The sequence below is a fragment of the Muntiacus reevesi genome, chromosome 4, assembly GCF_963930625.1.
Source record: "Muntiacus reevesi chromosome 4, mMunRee1.1, whole genome shotgun sequence".
Taxonomy (NCBI): Eukaryota; Metazoa; Chordata; class Mammalia; order Artiodactyla; family Cervidae; genus Muntiacus; species Muntiacus reevesi.
In genome coordinates, this window is record NC_089252.1 from 170,858,248 (window position 1) to 170,877,744 (window position 19,497).

The 19,497-nt window shown below is 51.4% G+C and overlaps 2 protein-coding genes across 5 annotated transcripts; both read left to right on the plus strand.

Annotated features, from left to right (window-relative positions):
• The first annotated feature begins 231 nt into the window (after positions 1 to 231).
• On the plus strand, positions 232 to 14,008 carry PAN2 (poly(A) specific ribonuclease subunit PAN2). Of its 3 annotated transcripts, none has more exons than XM_065934893.1 (26): positions 232 to 376; positions 1,006 to 1,414; positions 4,042 to 4,211; positions 4,322 to 4,442; positions 4,583 to 4,660; positions 5,264 to 5,531; positions 5,946 to 6,288; positions 6,490 to 6,586; positions 7,406 to 7,525; positions 7,734 to 7,853; positions 8,128 to 8,256; positions 8,384 to 8,583; positions 8,678 to 8,814; positions 8,950 to 9,056; positions 9,270 to 9,368; positions 9,474 to 9,547; positions 9,654 to 9,801; positions 10,213 to 10,356; positions 10,474 to 10,533; positions 10,762 to 10,852; positions 11,422 to 11,579; positions 11,674 to 11,817; positions 11,944 to 12,123; positions 12,246 to 12,339; positions 12,650 to 12,847; positions 13,339 to 14,008. In XM_065934893.1, exons 2-26 carry the CDS (start codon positions 1,133 to 1,135, stop codon positions 13,371 to 13,373), a joined length of 3,597 nt encoding a protein of 1,198 aa, XP_065790965.1. In that variant the 5' UTR covers positions 232 to 376; positions 1,006 to 1,132; the 3' UTR covers positions 13,374 to 14,008. The 3 variants fall into 3 exon arrangements, with proteins under 3 accessions (XP_065790965.1, XP_065790966.1, XP_065790967.1); XM_065934894.1 differs by having other exon boundaries at positions 8,681 to 8,814; XM_065934895.1 differs by lacking the exons at positions 12,650 to 12,847; positions 13,339 to 14,008 and adding an exon at positions 12,424 to 12,606 and having other exon boundaries at positions 12,246 to 12,388.
• A 1,802-nt stretch (positions 14,009 to 15,810) lies between these two features.
• On the plus strand, positions 15,811 to 19,436 carry CNPY2 (canopy FGF signaling regulator 2). 2 transcript variants are annotated; one of them, XM_065934897.1, is made up of 7 exons: positions 15,811 to 16,296; positions 16,528 to 16,760; positions 16,887 to 17,000; positions 17,144 to 17,259; positions 18,296 to 18,499; positions 18,661 to 18,757; positions 19,271 to 19,436. In XM_065934897.1, exons 3-7 carry the CDS (start codon positions 16,913 to 16,915, stop codon positions 19,312 to 19,314), a joined length of 549 nt encoding a protein of 182 aa, XP_065790969.1. In that variant the 5' UTR covers positions 15,811 to 16,296; positions 16,528 to 16,760; positions 16,887 to 16,912; the 3' UTR covers positions 19,315 to 19,436. The 2 variants fall into 2 exon arrangements, with proteins under 2 accessions (XP_065790969.1, XP_065790968.1); XM_065934896.1 differs by lacking the exon at positions 16,528 to 16,760 and having other exon boundaries at positions 15,812 to 16,296; positions 16,888 to 17,000.
• The last annotated feature ends 61 nt before the right edge of the window (positions 19,437 to 19,497 follow it).

A 19,497-nucleotide genomic window follows, 5' to 3' on the forward strand; every position in this document is an offset into this window, starting at 1 on the left:
AAGAAGGCTTAACTAAGACAAAGGTTACTCTACCCCCACCGAACAGGGACAAGGTTCCGACCCGTTTGTCCCTATCCGCGCCCCGTAGGTCTTGTTTCCCTCCGCGCGCGCGTCACCGTCTTCTCGCGGGTCCGGCTGTACCTGGCTGCTCCCGATTGGCTGAGGTCAGCCTCTCGCCCTTCCTCATTGGACGCTGCGACTGGGAGTGCGCCGCCCTTTCCGTCCTCGAGTTTGGTTGAACCTGAGGCGCGGGGGAGAAGTGGGGAAACTGGAATTTCCCGCGGAGCTGACGGCGCTTGCTCTCCCCCTACTCGTTTTAATTCCACGCGCTCCAAAATATCCGCCATGGAGAAATCTTGGTGATGACCTAATCCCCGTAAGCATCCCAGGAACACATCTGACCCCTGCCCTAATCCCTCCCCTCCCCGCCGCCGGGGGAGAATTGTGGGTAATTGATTTTTCTGGCTCCCCCAGAGAATTCTGGGTAATAGTTGTTTCCTTCACGGCCCCCTTACCCCCCGCCCCAACTGTGGGTAACTGGCCATTCTTACTTTGCCCTAGCGCATCCTGGGTAGCGTTGCAGAGGATTCTGGGAAACTGACTTGTCTTGTTCTGCCCTTTCAACCGTCCAGCCCGCCCCTAATTCTAGGAAACAAGCACTGTGCCCCGCTCTGCCTAACCCCTGCCTCCGCAGTTGCTGCTCCTGCCGTTGGTGGTTCAGGGGTGAACCAGGCCTGAAGGAGGGTGGAAAGCAAGCCAGGGACTCAGTTAGCTGGTGGGACGCTGGGAGTTCAGAGTACCTTAGCAGAGAAGAGCAAGGGACCGCACCTTTCCCCACCTCCGCCCCGCTGCCCATTCCCTTCCTGCCTGTTTCACCCCCTGCCTTGTATTCTTAAATCTTCTGCCCGCCTCACCTCCGTCCGTCCTGCCAGTAAAAAACCTAGAACACACTCAGTACGAGCTCCTGGGCCTACCCGTGACTCAGCTCGCTCTTTCCCTTTGCAGGTCAGGATGTCCGTTCTAGACCCACTGGTGTCCTGCTGAAGGCTGGGTCAGGCATCCAAAGGGGCTGTGGCAAGGGAGGGTGTGTGACGCGGGTCAGTCCGCTGCTGTCGTCGTCATCACCATCACCATGAACTTCGAGGGTCTGGACCCTGGACTGGCAGAGTATGCGCCGGCCATGCATTCTGCCCTGGACCCTGTCCTGGATGCCCACCTGAACCCGAGTCTGCTACAGAACGTGGAGCTGGACCCGGAGGGAGTGGCCCTTGAGGCGCTCCCAGCCCAGGAGTCAGTGCACATAATGGAAGGCGTCTACTCTGAGCTGCACAGTGTGGTGGCTGACGTGGGTGCGCCTGTCTCCGGCTCCCACTTTGACTTGCACGAGGAGTTGCTGTGGGTGGGAAGCCATGGGGTAAGAACTGTACCCCTTCGTAAGGGCTGAAAGGACAGATCGGGGGCCTCTTACCTGGTTTTAGCCCAAGAACACGCTGCTTTGCAGGGAGCCAGAACTGAGTTGAGGTGATGTAGTTAGCTGGGTCTCTAAATCAAGCCAAGAAGAGGGGAGGGGAGGGAGAAGGAGGGAGTCATAGAATGCAGAGATGGATTACATAGGTGCTTTTATTCAGAAGGTATCCCACTTCTTCCACCATTTGCCCATTCCATGCCCTGATTGATCTTGATAACTGTAGCCATTCAGTTAGTCTATAGCCATCTGAATACAGTCTCTAATGCTCTTCCTGTTTTCCATTTTTATAATTATAGGATGTTTTCTTTTTGACCATGCCAGCCGCTCTGTGGGATCTTAGTACCCCTGACCAGAGATCAAACCCAGGCCTGGGGCAGTGAAAGCATGGAGTCCTAACCACTGGACAGGCAGGGAATTCCCTAATTACAGAATGTTTGATTCCTGTTTCTGCATATATTACATGGAATCATTTTGTCTTTGGCTGACTTTAATTTCTCTGGGAGCAGTTATCATTGTTAATTTTTTAAAATGTATCCATATTGCCAATATGCTTGGGAGCCCAAAGATTTTGTAAGAAATAACATGGTGTCCATGGTTTATTAATTTACCTTCCATAGGGTGTGAAATGTTTTTCTGTTGGAAAGAGTGAGTTTTTTGGTAATACATTCATTTCAGTAGGCAGTGTCTACTACTAGACTAGGCTCAGGGAATAAAGCTTAATAAAACATACTCTTTGCCCTCAAGGAGGTCACAGGACAAAGGGAAAAAACCCAAGTATATGAACATAATTTTATGGCATTTTAAAATAAACTAAAGTGTTTAACTTAATAATTATGAATTTGGGATATGAACTTAATAAATGCCAGCTGGATAATAAATGTCAACTGGATGTTGGTGAGCATAGAAGAGAATCAGAGGATCTCCAGAAGGAAGTGACACCTGAGCTCGTCTTGAGAGATGCGCAGGAGCCAGGTGAAGAGGGGGAAATTCCATTTTGGCAAAAGCAATGGAATAAACAGTGATTCCCAAGATAGTACACAGCTTGGTGATTGCACAGTGCAGGAACTACAAGCAAGTAGGGTTTACTGGAATAGAAGACGAAGCTGAAGAGTTAGACTTTTCTTCAGCCAGTGTTTTTGAGCACCTTTTAGGTGCTAGACCTTGTTCTGGAGTCTAGATTTTGAATAAGCATTTTAAAAGACAACAGAAACATATTTATGACATATCCTTAAGAAAAATAGAATCCCCAAGAAAAGTACCGTGGAGTTAGGGGGTTGAGGTATTGAAGGGTGTGAGGTGTTGCTGTTTTAGATATATAGTCAAGGGAAGGGCTTTCCGATAAAGTCACGCTTGAGTGGAGACCTGGATGCAGGCCAGGATGTCCATTCTAATCTCCCCAGAAGGAAGGGAAGGAACCATGCAGTTATCTGTGGGAGGACATTCTAGAAAGCCTTATAAGCTCTTTTAAAAGAGCTTGGACTTGATTCTTTAGTCCACTAAAGGTTTTTATCCAGAATGACGAGGTCCAGTTTGCATCTCAGGTGGAGTGCTGAGGTAGTAGTATAGAGTTTGATTTAAGGGGGATGGGACAGGACTCCGTGAGGTCAGTGCACAGGATTTTCTAGTAGTTCACCTAAAATGTGATGAAGGCCTGAATGAAGCACTGTAGATTTATACCTCAGAACAGATTTGGGAAGTATTTAGGAAGTTAAATGAAATTTAAATTGACTACCAGTGACTTATTCCACTGGGTAGATCATGGTACCATAGGGAATACAGTTAAGAAGAATTGAAATGAGGGGAAATGGTGAGTTTGATTTAGGATGTAATGAGTTTGCGTTCTTATGGAATAGCTAAAGAGAGGCATGTGGTGGGTATTTGGATGTACAAGTCTGAGGCTTGAGGCAACAGTCTGGGCTAGGGGAAAAAATTAGGATTCATCTTGTTTAAGCTGAATGTTTAAGCCTTAAGAGTGGGTAAACTTATCTAGGAAGAAAAGTAGAGTGAGAAGATGGTGGGCTTGGAATAGCCATGTTTCAAGAGTGGTTATAAGGGTTGCACATAAGGAGAAGATATGAGCTAAGAGTCAGGAGAGAAACCAGGAGTGGATGATGTCATAGGAGCCAAGGGTGGCGTGAGTTTCAGTCTCTCTGTTCCAGCCTGTGACCCACAGTACACATTTCCCAGATGGCTTGTAGAGATGAGGACTTGACTGTAGGACACAAGACTGCCACCTAGCCAGTGGAGGATTGGACCTATGTCCCTAACCTTCTGAGCACTGTTCTAACCAACTGAGCCATTACCTATTCAGCAGGGTCATTGTGAGGATAAAATGAGGTGGAGTTTATCAAAGTACTTTGTAAAGCATTTTATGAATGTAAGATAGTGTTCTCAGTGTTTTTGTCATAAGATGCTATATCATATCATAGCACATAGGATTGGTGCCCAGCCTTAGGCCTCAGTCACTACTAGCCAGAAAGGAAAAACTGAGCGATGTCTGGTTCTCTTGATTTGTATCTGGGATGGCCTTGCCCCTCCACTCAGGTTGTCTCTCATCTTTTTGTCCACCACAGGGCCACGCCACATCATTTTTCGGCCCAACTTTGGAGCGGTACTCATCATTTCAGGTCAATGGCAGTGATGACATCCGCCAGATCCAGAGCCTGGAGAATGGCATCCTTTTTCTTACTAAGAACAACCTCAAGTATATGGCCCGAGGGGGCCTCATTATATTTGATTACCTGTAGGTGGCTTCTTACCTCTGGACTGGGGAAGGGGATCCCTCACAGAGTGGGAAGGGTGAAGGACCGGAAGCGTGGGACACCCTGGCCCTGAGCTTTGCCTCCCCCGCAGGCTGGATGAGAGTGAAGACATGCACAGCCTGCTGCTCACCGAGAGCAGCACGCTGCTCGTTGGGGGGCTGCAGAACCACGTGCTGGAGATTGACCTCAACACCGTCCAGGAGACCCAGAAGGTGCAGGCGGGCCGCAGGCGGGGCCTGAGGTCGCCGGGGGCAGCGTGAGCTGGAAATGCCTGTGATGCGCGTGTGACCTTTCTGTTCCTTTGGTCTGTGGGAAGAATCATTCTCACGGGTTTCTCCCGCTTCCCTCACAGTACGCAGTTGAGACACCTGGAGTCACTATCATGAGACAGACGAATCGCTTCTTCTTCTGTGGCCACACATCTGGCAAGGTAAATGACCAAGTTCCATTGTTCCTCCCACCTTGGGGCTCTGTTTCACCAGATAGGTGATTGGGCTCTGTCTTTTACTCAATTCTGGGGCTGTAGTTGGAGAGCTGGGAGGAGTGAATTGAGTTCCTGCTCAGCCATGTTATACTATGAGATTATCTTTGAGCCTGATATTTTCTGGGGTAAATGGAGTATCTTAGAGGCAAAGGGGTAAAGGAGTTCTCTTTGGGGTCCCTTCCAGCTCTTGGCTTCTCTTTTTGCTTTTTTGTGCTTTAATTGTGTGTATTGTGGTTCTAGTGGTATAGAATCTGCCTGCCAGTGCCGGAGACATAAGAGACGTGGGTTCGATCCCTGGGTCAGGAAGATCCCCTGGAGGAGGGCATGGCAGCCCACTCCAGTATTCTTGCCTGGAGAATCCCATGGATAGAGGAGCCTAGCAGGCTGCAGTCCACAGAGTCACAAAGACTCAGGCATGACTGTGGCAACTTAGCACACACACATTGTAGAGCCTTAGTTGTTTTGGCAGGGACCTCACAGGGTTAGGTAGGCGGTGGGTCCTATTCCTGATAACAGTGTTGGCAGATAACGAAGATGTCTCTTCTTCAGGTTTCTCTGCGAGATCTCCGTACTTTTAAGGTGGAACATGAGTTCGATGCCTTCTCAGGGAGCCTGTCGGATTTCGATGTGCATGGCAACCTGCTGGCCACCTGTGGCTTCTCCAGCCGCCTTACCGGTCTGGCCTGTGACCGTTTCCTCAAAGTTTATGATCTGCGCATGATGCGTGCCATCACACCACTTCAAGTTCACGTGGATCCTGCCTTCTTGCGCTTCATCCCTACATATACTTCCCGTCTCGCTATCATCTCCCAGTCAGGTATGAAGGGGATACAGGATGGGATAAGAGCTGATGAGTGAAAGAGGGGGTCTAGGAGCGAGAAGGAGTGTACTCCCTGAAATTTCTTTGCTGGGGAAAAAGTAACCATTCTAAGGGGTCTCAGGATCTCACTTAGGTTTGGTAAGAGATTAGAGCTTTTATTTTCTCCCTGGATGTGAAGAACACATATGCACAGAATACAAGTAGCGCAAGCAGACAGCTAGAGAAGTGGCCTCCGGCGGGTAGCAAACCTCCTTGTGATTTATGGGAGGCAGCAGATGGTATTTCCTCTTACCTCTAGGCATGGATTTGGGGCCCGTCTTTCCTTGACACCAGGGGACGAGGGTAGGAAGGGCGTCACAGGATGGCTGCCTGGCACCGTCCAGGGCTCAGTGGCCTTCTCCTCCCTCCTAGGACAGTGCCAGTTTTGTGAGCCCACAGGCCTGGCCAACCCCGCAGACATCTTCCATGTGAATCCTGTGGGACCTCTGCTCATGACGTTTGATGTGTCAGCCAGCAAGCAGGCCCTCGCTTTCGGGGATTCCGAGGGCTGTGTGCACCTCTGGACTGACTCCCCTGAGCCTTCCTTCAACCCCTACTCCCGTGAGACCGAGTTTGCTCTGCCCTGCGTCGTGGACTCACTGCCGCCTCTGGACTGGAGCCAGGACCTGCTGCCTCTCTCCCTCATCCCCGTCCCGCTCACCACCGACACGCTCCTCTCGGACTGGCCTGCTGCCAACTCCGCTCCGGCTCCCAGGTGGAACCTCACATCCGGGCCAAGGGGGGGGCGGGGAGGGCCAAGAGACCAGGGTTCTCGGCAAGCCCTGCTAGTATTCTGCGTCTTTCCTGATTTTTGTCTACTCCTAGTATTTTCTTTTCTTTTCTGGACCCTTGGGGATTGGGGATTGGATGGGCAGACATCGCAGCCTTCAAGCCCTAGAACTATACTACATTACAGGCGAGCACCCCCTGTGGATGCAGAGATTCTGCGCACCATGAAGAAGGTGGGCTTCATTGGCTATGCACCGAATCCCCGCACCAGGCTGCGAAATCAGGTTTGTTCAGAGGGGAGAGGGTGCCCCCAGCCCCAGCCCATTGGTGTTTCTCCTTTGTCTTTAGTAATTCTCCCTAGTTTTTGTTTTTAGTCAGTCAACAAAGGTTTTTGAAGCCTACTGAATTGAAGGTATTATACTAGGTGTTAGGGTTTGAATTCATAGGAGATAGGGTCCTTGCTCTTTAGAAGTTTAGTGTTTGGTTGTTGGAGATAAGACCTATCCATGGCAGAAATTATTTATGTTCTATCGTTAAATGCTAAAGGAATGTTAGGAGCTGTTTAGAGAGAAAAGGGTGCTCTGGACCAGACTGGTCAGGAAGGGCATACTCCACGCGGTGGGTGTTGAGCTGGAGGGATGAAAGATGGGTAAGTAGATCGTAACGGGAGCCTTTCAAGATGAGAGAACAGTGTTAGTAGAGGTCTCAGGAGGCCTAACTGACAGGGACCATGTTGGACCGGCTGTTAGTATTGGGAATCAATGTGAAATGAAGTTTGGAAGGGGTCCAGTTGGGAAGCTTTGTGCGTACCAGGGTACAGTGGAAGTGACGCACCAAAAAGGCCGTACTGGGGGCTTAGCTCGGGGGCGGTGCGCTGGATGGAGTGGGTGGCAGTGCGGGACCCACTGTGTCAGCCTCGGCATTGCCCAGCTGTGATGAGGTGGGGTGATGTCAGTGGGAATGAAAAGGCAGCAGTGGAGACTGAAAACCATGAAATTATTGGGTTCGGGACTTGGTGATTGCTTCAGTGTTGGAATAAAAGGTAGGCGGGACCAAAGATCATTATCCATCCAACAAGGGCTCTCTCTTTTTAAAAACCCTAGATTCCTTACCGACTCAAGGAGTCTGACAGTGAATTTGACAGCTTCAGCCAGGTCACTGAGTCACCAGTAGGGCGGGAAGAGGAGCCACATCTCCACATGGTCTCTAAGAAGTACCGCAAGGTGCCGGGGATGCCGAGGAGGGGGCCCTCTGGGATGTGGGGACAGGTGTCTGGGAAAGGGCGTCATCGCAGGAAGGATTGGAGGGCTCCTTCAAGAAGCCTCTGCCTATCATTCTGGACTTGGGGAGGGCCTGGGGGAAGGTTATGGTCACTGCAGAGATTTAGGAGGCTCTGGGGACAGCATCTTGCTCAGACTGTTCCTCCCTCAGGTGACCATCAAATACTCCAAGCTCGGGCTGGAGGACTTCGACTTCAAGCATTACAATAAGACCCTGTTTGCTGGACTGGAGCCCCACATCCCCAATGCCTACTGTAACTGCATGATCCAGGTGAGGCTGGGTGTGCCCGCGACTGGAAGATGGCTGCTGCTCTGCTCCTCCTCCCTGGGCCCCCAGACCCTCTTTCTCCAGGTCTGCCTCACCACGTGGCCAAGTCCACTTGAGTCTCCTCTCCCGTTCTCTGGCCCCACAGCCTCCACGTCTCCCCCCGAGCGCCGCTTCTTCGGTGGACTTGTGCTTTATGTTCTCCTCCGTCTCTCCGCCTCCCCATCGCTCTTTCTCCATGTACAGTTGTCTGCATCAGATCTCCTGCTCTTCCCTCCAGGTGCTCTATTTCCTGGAGCCTGTGCGCTGTCTAATCCAGAACCACCTTTGCCAGAAGGAGTTCTGCCTGGCCTGCGAACTGGGCTTCCTCTTCCACATGTTGGACCTCTCCCGAGGCGACCCCTGTCAGGTCAGTGCCTGGAGGCCTGGGGCAATAAAGGGGAGAGGAGGGCGATAGCAGGCAGGGTCCTCACTCTCGCCAGTAATCACAGAAGAGGAAATAACCCTTTTCCACCGACACACTTCCTGGATTCCAGGGCAGTAATTTTCTTCGAGCATTCCGCACCATTCCTGAGGCCTCAGCCCTCGGTTTGATTTTGGCTGACTCAGATGAGGCTTCGGGCAAGGGCAACCTGGCCAGGCTCATTCAGAGGTGGAACCGCTTCATCCTCACGCAACTTCATCAAGATTTGCAGGAGCTGGAAGTACCGCAGGCTTACCGAGGCGCTGGAGGCAGGTATGGAACAGTTAAAGCCACCACGACAGGCCCCCCTGTGACTTAAGGGGTCCCGACTCCCTCAGTGTGCATGTCTCGCCCTGTCCACTCTTAGCAGCTTTTGCTCATCGGGGGACTCTGTCATTGGGCAGCTGTTCAGCTGTGAGATGGAAAACTGCAGCCTCTGCCGCTGCGGCAGTGAGACCGTGCGCGCCTCGTCCACCCTGCTCTTCACGCTCTCTTACCCTGAGGGTAGCGACGGCGGTATACCCTGCAGCTGGGGTGGGGTGCTCCGCCCGGCGTCCTCAGACAGCACGGGGCAGGGTGCTGGGGGGCTCACGGTGGGGACAGGGAGGACCTGGAGTGAAGCATCCAGTTTCCCCTCAGATAAGACCGGGAAGAACTGTGACTTTGCTCAGGTGCTGAAGCGAAGCATCTGCCTGGAGCAGAATACGCAGGCCTGGTGTGACAACTGTGAGAAGTACCAGCCCACGGTGAGCGGGCGCTTGCCCTGGGCCAGAGTCCTGCCACGAGGGAGGCTGGGCTGTGGTCTCACCGGGACAGACGCGGTCAGCACCACCGCCCAGAGATGTCTAGTGGGCGGGAAGAACACCCGCTGCAGGAGGCAGCCCCAGGCTTAAGCTGTTCCCCTCCAGGTTTCTTTCCCTGTGGGCCGCCTACCATTCCTTGTTGTTTCATCCTCTCAGATCCAGACCCGCAACATCCGCCACCTGCCAGATATTCTTGTCATCAACTGTGAGGTGAACAGTTTGAAAGAAGCTGACTTCTGGAGGATGCAGGCTGAGGTCAGGACTTCGGTTGCAAGTAGGGCCCTAGGAGCACTTTGAGTTTTAACCTCCATATATGACTCATGTTCTCCGAGGAACTGGATGTTTTCCCCTTGTGTGCAGGTTGCCTTCAAGATGGCAATCAAGAAGCATAGTGGAGAAATCTCCAAGAATAAGGAGTTTGCTTTGGCTGATTGGTAGGTGGTGTCTGTAGAGGGGCCAAAGGATTGAGCTACCCAGCGGCCCCTCTTGTCACTGATCAGATCTCCTCACAACAAATTTCCGATTCCCCTGTCCTGATAGGAAGGAACTAGGCCGTCCCGAGGGCATGCTGCTGTGTCCCTCCATTGAGGAGCTGAAGAATGTCTGGCTTCCTTTCTCCATTCAAATGAAGATGACCAAGAACAAAGGGCTCGATGTTTGCAATTGGACTGATGGGGATGAGATGCAGGTTGTTGAAAAACTGGGAAGAGGAGGGGGAATAAGGGGAAGAAGGTTGGGAAATTCCCTGGTGGTCCAGTAGTTAGGACTCGGCACTCTCACTACCGGGGCCCTGGGTCCAGTTCCCTGGCCAGGGAACTGAAATCCCGTAAGCCTCGCGGCACGACCGAAGAACAGAAGGGAGAGATGGGGCAGAAGCAGGACGGGGGCCGGTGGGAGTCGGTGCAGGAGAAAGAGTAAGGCCTCGTGTCACCAGCCCGGGCTTCTCGAGAGCGACTCAGTTCAGGGCTGGGAGTCACAGTTGGGCTAGGATGGAAGGCGCCCACCCTGGTCCCGTCCCCGGCCCCAGGCCCCCTGTCCTCTCTCCCCACCCGCTTCCCTCCCCGCCCTGAAACTTAGCAGCCTGCGTGCGCCCTCGCAGTGGGGCCCCGCCGGGGCAGAGGAGGCGCGCGGCGTCCACGTGTATGACCTGATGGCCACTGTGGTGCACGTCCTGGACTCGCGCGCGGGGGGCAGCCTGGTGGCTCACATCAAAGTCGGGGAGACCTACCACCAGCGCAAGGAGGTGAGCGGGGAGCCCAGGGCAGGGTGGCCTGGGGCAGCCACAGCGCAGCCCAGTCCCGTCCTTACCCTGAGTCTGATGGCTCCAGCCATCACTTGGGCATCCTCTGTGTCTCCACAGGGAGTTACCCACCAGCAGTGGTATCTCTTCAACGACTTTCTCATTGAACCTATCGATAAGGTGAGTTGTAACGCATTCCATTTCCCCTCGCATCCCCCCTTCCCCTGGCATCCTCATCCTCAGGACCCAGGAGGGTGCCAGGCAGATTCAGGAGGGAGGGATGGGTCCTCAGCAGTAAACAGCATCAGCAGAGCTAAATATAGCACCGGAGTCCTGTCTTCTCTCTGACTTGGGATAAAGGGGAAGAAAGGCGTATATGTCGGCCATTCGGTGCTTTTTCTCTTATAGCATGAAGCTGTGCAGTTTGACATGAATTGGAAAGTGCCTGCTATCCTTTATTACATCAAAAGGAACCTTAATTCCAAATACAACCTGAACAGTAAGTGGTACAGTGTAGATCCAAGGGTGTGAGCAATAAGATTCATCTTTAGGAAGAGATCTGGAAAACAGCTTATTAGGATTGGCAACCAGTGGTAATATTTCCAGGGACAGTAGAGTGATTCTGCTCATCAGGCCTTAAATTCAGAAGCTGGGGATCCTGAGAGCGAGGTTAGAAGAGGTCATGAGGGGGGGATATCTGAAAATGACTAAGGTTATAATTGTGAGCTTTTCTCCAAGTAAGGATCTCTTCTTTTTTGTGTGTGTGGTAATAAACTATGTTATCCTGGGCTTTCTTTTTTCTTTTTTTTTAATTCTGGATTTTCTGCGGTAAAGTCCAAAGTGAAACTCTCACTCCTTTGTGTTTTTTTTTCTTAGCATATTTCTTGATAATTTTCTGATTTGACCTGTTCGTCGGCCTGTTCTGTTCATCAGACATGATCTTTTTAGTCACAGGCTTCGATTGTTGGGATCACGGTGTAGACCCAGTCTGTAGTCAGCCACTCTGGTTTCCGTCCCCTGGTCCCTTCCCTCTCCCCAGCCATCTGTCTTCTGGATTGTCCCCTCCAGTTAAGAATCCTATTGAGGCAAGCGTTCTGCTGGCTGAAGCCTCATTAGCACGGAAGCAGCGGAAAACACATACTACTTTTATTCCCCTGATGCTGAATGAGATGCCACAGGTTGGGGACTTGGTGGGCCTGGACGCGGAGTTTGTCACCCTCAACGAGGTAACCAAGGCCAGAAGGGCGGGGTGTTAGGACAGAACTCGGGGTGTCAGGGGTCGTGGGCACTTCTCTGGTTTCCCTGTGGACTCTGACACAGGAGGAAGCAGAGCTCCGCAGCGACGGCACCAAATCCACCATCAAGCCGAGCCAGATGTCAGTGGCGAGGATCACTTGCGTCAGGGGCCAGGGGCCCAACGAGGGCATCCCCTTCATAGATGACTACATCTCCACCCAGGAGCAGGTATGGGGGCGGTGTGCAAATGTGACAGACTCTGTGCCTTTACAGAAGGCCTCGAACCTGGGGACGGACGGCAGGGGGATTGTGCATTTCGCTTCTTGTGTGACTTGACCTTTTCTGCATCGCTAGGTGGTGGATTACTTGACTCAGTACTCAGGGATAAAGCCAGGAGACCTTGATGCCAAGATTTCCTCTAAGCACCTCACAACGCTAAAGTCTACCTACTTAAAGCTTCGTTTTCTCATAGACATTGGAGTCAAGTTTGTGGGTCACGGTCTGCAAAAGGACTTCCGGGTCATCAACCTCATGGTTCGGGCAGGGCTCTTTTAAGAGTCTGTCTTTGTGTGGGCCCCCCGGGTAGACACTGTGTTTTGGGAAAATGGGAACTTACGGCTCCCCTGCGTTCAGTCCCCCACTCTTTACCCTGGCAGGTGCCCAAGGACCAAGTCCTGGACACTGTGTACCTGTTCCACATGCCCCGGAAGCGGATGATTTCCCTGCGGTTCCTCGCTTGGTACTTTCTGGGTGAGTCCCCCTGCCTTGCCCATCCTGTGTGCAGCAAGGGCGTGGAAACGTGCGAGCGGCTCCGGTGCACGGCAGATTCAGGAGGGAGGGATGGGTCCTCAGCAGGGGGAACCCTGAACCACTGGTGAGCGTCCCAGGTGCATTTAGCTGGCTTCAGTATCCCTCGTGTGCACTGGAGTTGGTGTTCGGCCCTTCCCCTTAAGGGCAGTCAGGGATCTTTTGTTGCTGATGGAGAGCGGGGATGTGAGTAGCGGACATGGTCTTACCTTCCTTTCCTGGGTCCCAAACTGTCCACCTCTGCTTCCCCTAGACCTGAAGATTCAAGGGGAGACCCATGACAGCATTGAGGATGCCCGCACGGCCCTTCAGCTTTACCGAAAGTATCTGGAACTAAGCAAAAATGGCACCGAGCCTGAGTCCTTCCACAAAGTTCTCAAGGGCCTTTACGAGAAAGGCCGAAAGATGGACTGGAAGGTGCCCGAGCCTGAGGGCCAGACCAGTCCCAAGAGTAAGGCCTGGGGCGGGGCGGGGAAGCTGGTCTGGGTCGTGAAGATTACAGCCACCATAGTAACTATGAGAGTGAAAGTGAGGTCGCTCAGTCCTGTCCGACTCTTCTCAACCCTGTGGACTGTAGCCCGCCAGGCTCCTCTGTCCATGGGATTCTCAGGCGAGAATACTAGAGTGGGTTGCCATTTTTTTCCTTTTCCAAATAAGAACAATGGTGATGTTAAAGCAGTACCGCCCCAGCCTTCTGTTTGTACTAGAAAGCACTTAACGGTTTACAAAGCGCTTACTCCTGCCAATATTCAGTGAAATCAGAAATCAGTTTTATTATTGAAGCTCTCTATGGTTCCTAACCTTCTCTTTCCCAATTCTAAAAAGTTTGGGGGAGGTCCGTGCCTTCTTTTCTCCTGCATTTTTCCCTCATGAGAGGGGTCCCAGGTGCTTTTTCTCCCGACTCACCTTAGGGGTCAATGCTCTTGGTTTTGTCCCTGACAGATGCAGCTGTCTTCTCTTCAGTGCTGGCACTCTGACCTCATGCTCTCCCAGCGAACAGCTCCCTCTCCCTTTAGCGTTCTGTGGCCCCAGAACTGGGAGATGAGTTCCCAAGTTGGCTATGCCCTGTCTACTTCCAGATTGGACTTGCTCAGGGTCTACAGATGGTGCTATTAACAGAACTGGAATGCAGCAGAACTGTTGCAGAAAGTCTAGGAGCCAGACTCCTTCTTCATCCTTTGCAAAACAGTGGGCCAGAAACCGCCTAGAACTGACCCAGATGGAAAGTAATGCGTGTTCTTAATAATTATCCTGGGGGTAATTAATACACAGGTAAAGAAGCTCCTGGAACCAAAACGCTCAGTTCCTACTGAAGTCCCAGACACTGATAGGACACAGCGGTAACTCAAGACCGAGCCCACGCTGGGCTGCTTGAGGATTGCCCAGAGGGGCCAGCATGTAGAGTCTGGTGTCCCAGCAAACCAGTGTTGCCAACATCATCATTGCCAAAAGGGCCTTTGGGTCCTAGACAAAGCTTGGCTGCTGGCTTCACTCCTGCTGACAGCTGAGAAGCATCTGTCTTCCATCCACTCTCCTGTCCCAAGTTTTGTTTTCTTGCTATTTTTTTAAAAGTGTTTTAAACTGCATGTTTTGTAAAATAAACACAAAAATATTATTAAGTGTCATCTATTTCATTAGAAATATCTGCACATGGGGTTCTCTGACTTCAGCCTCCTCTTCTTTGTGTTGGCTTTTTATTGGGTTGGCCGAGAAATTCCTTCAGCTTTTGAGTAAAAATAAAGGACACGTTTTTCATTTTCACCAAGAACTTGGTTGAACAGTGTATCCACCATTTTGTTTCACTACCTTCTGCCATGTTTCAAGCAACTTCATAATTCCATTTTCCCAAAACTTTCCATCTTTTTGAGCAAAGAACTGTTCTAGGTGCCTTGTACAGTCTTCCAGAGGATTGAAATTTTTTTCACTAAGTGAATTTTGTAAAGACCAAAATGAATTGAAATCCGAAGGTGCGATGTCCAGTGAAAGCAACAGCTGCGTTGGAACTTCCCAGCCAAGCTGGAACAGTTTTCGCCTGGTCATCAAAGTCTTGCGTTATCCCAATGGAAGATTGTGTTTTTCTGTTAATTCGGGACACTTCCCATTGAGAGCTGCTGCCAGTTGATCTAACTGGGAACAGTACTTGTTGGACTTAATCGTTCGATTTTCTGGAAGGAGCTCATAATAGAGAACTCCCCATCCCACACAACTTCACCTTCTTTGTGTAAGGACCAGCGTCTGGCGTAGCTGGTGGTGATTCATTTTGCCTGTGCTGGGATCCTTTTTGTATTCACTTTTCATTGCTCATCACACTTTGTTTTAAAAACAGTGTTTTGGAACTTCTCTGGTGGTCCAGTGGGTAAGACCGCTTCCACTGCAAGGGGCGCAGTTTCGATCCCTGGCCAGGGAAGTTCTGCATGCCTCCAAGTGTGGCCAAAATAATTTAAAAAAAGAATAGGGAACGTTTTCGTTTTCGTTTTCGTTAGGGCTAGTAGAGAGTCGCATGTGGAAATACAGCCAAGAAGGTGGTGTTTGGGTTTTTTTTTTTCTTTCCGCTTAACACACGTGAAACTCAAACAACAAAACCTAACCAAGCTGCTGCAAATTATTTTCAATGTCTGGTTTGGATTCTTTTAAAAAATCTCTTCACTGATTTGGATATTTTGAGTATGTCAGCTGTCTTCCCTCACAGTGTAACACTGATTGTTCTCAATGTCTTGATTGATTGCTATCAACCTCAACTGGCCTACCCAACCCTGAAGCATCCTCCAACAACAAGTCTCCAGCCGGGATCTCTGCAAACCACTTTTGACACATTTCATCAATCACAGCGCCTTCTCCACACACAACACAGATCTTCTTGCGTTTCAGTTGCATTCTTTTCTTTCTTGAAATAATAAAGCAATATGCCAAAAATGTTGTTTTCTTTCATCTTAAATAGTAAAATGGGTACACAATAATTAACCAACTTTCTAAGTATTTTTAGTGCGTGCTGATATGACAACTGTCACACTGCAATCTAACAAAATCGCTTCGAAGGAAGTTAAAGACAGCTAAGCGCTAGTACAGACATCTTACATGAACAAAGCCAAAGGAACTCTTGTAAACCTAGTATCACAACTGGAAAAAACTAAGCCAAAGTCTCACCCAGAAATGAAGATACAATTCTCAAGTCCAAAATTCAGGATACTGGAGAAGTGTGTCACTCCCGGGCAGTTAGGCCTCTGGTGTGGCTGCCTAGAACCCTAGGGTCGGATTCTTGCAGGAGGTACAGCATGGTTTCCCCGGTTTGTGTAAGATGTGCGTTGGAGAACCTGACAAACTACAGGTCCCAGGAACCTTGAAACCTGTAAGAGCATCCGCGTGGTGGCGCGGTGCTCCCTGGGAGATGTAGTTTCCCGGCTCCTCGCTGCCTGGCCGCACACCTTTCTTTTCGCAGGGCCGAGCCCACCTAGACGGGCGTGTGTGAGCCTGGCCGCCCCCGCGCTCGACGTCGGGCTCTGACCCTGCTTCGAGCCACTCCCGTTCTTCGGCTGACCCCTGCTGGTCACGTGGAGCTCCTCGCCACGCAAGTCTGGGTCCTGCCATCCCCCGGGGTCCTTGCTGCCCGGGAGCCGCTCCTAAGCTGCCTGTTCGCGCGAGAGTGTGGAGGGGCGGGCGTGGGGTCGGCCCCCGGGGTGGACGCGTGCCCAGCGCCCCTGAGCCCCGCTTGGGAGTCCACTTCGGACCCGAGGAGCTGGCTCGGGCAGTCGCGCGGGCACCCCGTGGCTGGAGCGCGCAGGAGCGCTCTGGAGGCGCCTGGACAGCCCCGCTCCCCGCAGCCGGGCGCTCGGGCCGGGCGCTCAAGTGAGACTTCGGCTGTCTTCCAGTGCCTGGGCCACGGCGGCGGCCCTGGGAGCAGAGGTGGGATGGACGCGAGCGGCACTGAGGGTCGGGGTTGGACGGGAGCGAAGGCAGTGCTGGGGCCTTGACAAAGGGGGCTGGTCCGCACGGAGGAATAGCTTATGGCTGGAGGTGGGGATGCAGCAGTCCTCGGCGCTGGGTGCAAATAGGCCCTGGTTATTGAGCGCCCTTCTCGCCAGCCAGCCCCCTCGCTACCTCTTAGCCCCAATCAGCTACTCTCCTTGCCAGCAGCAGCTCCAAGCCTGTCGCCTTGCTTAATCCCAGCCACCAACCCATGGCTGCCACATAGCCCTGTGATCCGAGGCAGCCGCCGCTCTAGTACCAACATCTGAGGGCTCACCTGTCGACGTAGTATCTGGGACTAAGACCCAAGTCCCAAGCTCGCTCTCTCGCCCGCTGCCCCCGCGCCTCCGGGACATCGAGCGCCGGAACAGAGGAGCCCCTTTGTGCCCAGGCCATTTCCTGGAAAGTAGAGCCAGATCACACTGAGGCCTTTGTAGGCTTGGGATGAGGGCTGGGGAGGGCGGGTGGTGGCGGGCCGGGCGGGCGGGGGAATGGAGTAGGCTTCTCACACCTACGCTTTAAACGCAGGTGGAGCAACCCCATCGCGTGGAAGATGAAAGGCTGGGGTTGGCTGGCCCTGCTTCTGGGGGCCCTGTTGGGAACTGCCTGGGCCCGGAGGAGCCAGGATCTACACTGTGGAGGTAAAGGCACAGAAGAAGAAGTGGGAGGAAGCAGGGTGGGATGGGGAAGATAGAGTCTTGGAGAAGATGGGATCCAAGGCCTGGGAGAAGGATGAGTGGAAGCCCATAGGTTGATTCCTTTCTCCCCTCCCCGCTTGCATCAGCTTGCAGGGCTCTGGTGGATGAACTTGAGTGGGAAATTTCCCAGGTGGATCCCAAGAAGACCATTCAGATGGGCTCTTTCCGAATCAACCCAGATGGCAGCCAGTCAGTGGTGGAGGTAATTTGACTGTTCCCCCAAATAGCTCACTCTAACTTTGAATGAGAACTCAACTAATGAGATATCTAAAAGATTGGGCTGTTTCATTTGGAAGAGGCTGGAGGCTTGTACCATACATTTGCTTCCCTGGCTCCCTAATACAGCAGAAATCCTAATACTTTGTAGAAGTTGTTAGCAGACAACCTTGATCAGCCCCCTTTTCCATATCGTTAATCCGTGTGACTTGTGTTTTCACTATGACAGTATGGTATACATACATTCATTAAAAAAAAAATACATATATATATAGGTCTTATCTATATATCTTGGAAATTTGTTTTAGTAGGAAACATAATACACGCAGACAGAAAGCTGTACCTAGTGAGTATTTGGGAAATGTTATGATGCTTGTGAAATGCTTTAATAGTTATCTTCAAAGCCTACACTATCTGACTGAAGCAACTTAGCACGCATGCAACTGTCTGATGCTCTCCTTTTAAGGGCAGGTATTAGCCTCATTTTAATACCAAAAAAAAAAAAAAAATTACCTTACAGCCATAAGAGTTAAAGACATTCAAAGGAAGAGAACACACAGTGACCAGGGTTAGTCAAAGAGGTCATTTATCTATAATTTGGAAAGACGCCTGTTTTCTTTCTTGGCTGGTATGATGAGGTGAGATAAGGTCACATATTTGAATGGACTTTGCTGTTGTTAGTTGCTCAGTTGTATCGTATCTTTGCGACCCCGTGGACTGTAGCCCTCCAGGCTCCTCTGTCCGTGGGAGTTCCCAGGCAAGAATACTGGGGTGGGTTGCCATTTCCTTCTCCAGGGGATCTTCTCGACCCAGGGATCGAACCCAGGTCTCCTGCATTGGCAGGCAGATTCTTTACCGCTGAGCCACTAGGACTTCGTAATTACACAAATCATAATGGTTTTAAATTGGAGAAGGCTTGTTAGAATAGGCTGATCAAGCTAGATTTGGAAGGAAAAGTAAGGGTATAAATTATTAATGTCCAGAGGTAGAAGAATATGACCCGAGGCTGAGGACATTTCTAGGTGCCTTACGCTCGCTCAGAGGCCCACCTCACAGAGCTGCTAGAGGAGGTGTGCGACCGGATGAAGGAGTACGGGGAACAGATCGACCCTTCCACGCACCGCAAGAACTATGTGCGTGTCGTGGGCCGGAATGGAGAATCCAGTGAACTGGACCTACAGGGCATTCGAATTGATTCAGACATCAGTGGCACCCTCAAGTTCGCGGTGAGCTATGGGAATGGGCAGCTGGTTCTTGAAAAGTAGGGGGGTTATTGGAGAGCCCAAGTGGAAACTTGGGTTCACGTCCTTGTCCTCCTCTCTGGAGGTGGAGACCAGAGGCGTCCCCTTGCTGGCTTCGCTCACTGCTTTCTCCCTTGGGTTGACAGTGTGAGAGCATTGTGGAGGAGTACGAGGATGAACTCATTGAATTCTTTTCCCGAGAGGCTGACAATGTTAAAGACAAACTTTGTAGTAAGCGGACAGGTAAGCTTCTGTCGCTTTCCCTCCTGTCCTCACATCTCTGGGACCTGGCACGTTCTCTGTTGTCTGTCCCACGCCCTGTCCTCCGGCGCCCCCTCACACCTCCTCCTCCAGCCTAATGCATGAGTTAGCTCTTAAGCTAACTTAGGGACCTGGGTTCATCCTCTCCATTCTCTTCCTGCCAGCTTTCAGAATTTGTGGCTCCCTCACCCGAGATCCATACGGGTGAGAGGATGATGGGGAAGCTTTGTCATTTTAAAGTCTATGCTGGGGGCTGGGGGGAGTTCCTGGTGGTCCAGTGGTTAGGACTCTGCATGTCCACTGCCGGGGGCATGGGCTGGATCCCTGGTCAGGAATTAAGACCCCACATGCCTCGAGGTATGACAAAAAAAAAAAAGCATTTGATCTGAAAAATGGTGGTCGGTGTGTGTTGATTTGTTTTGGGGTATGTCCTTGATAGTGGCGTATATCAGTGTCAGTGGCGTTTTCTTTGAAACTGTCCTGTGCTATTTGCAGATCTATGTGACCATGCCCTGCACATATCCCATGATGAGCTATGAACCACTGGAGCGGCTCAGACTGACAAGCTTGATGGATTACCCCCAGGAGGGGAAGAGGGTGGCAATGCCTTTTATATTATGTTTTTACTGAAATGAACTGAAAAAATATGAAACCAAAAGTATGAACTGTGTTGTCTTTCATGCCCAGAATTGGCCCTTACATTAGGCTTGAAAGTGGGAGAT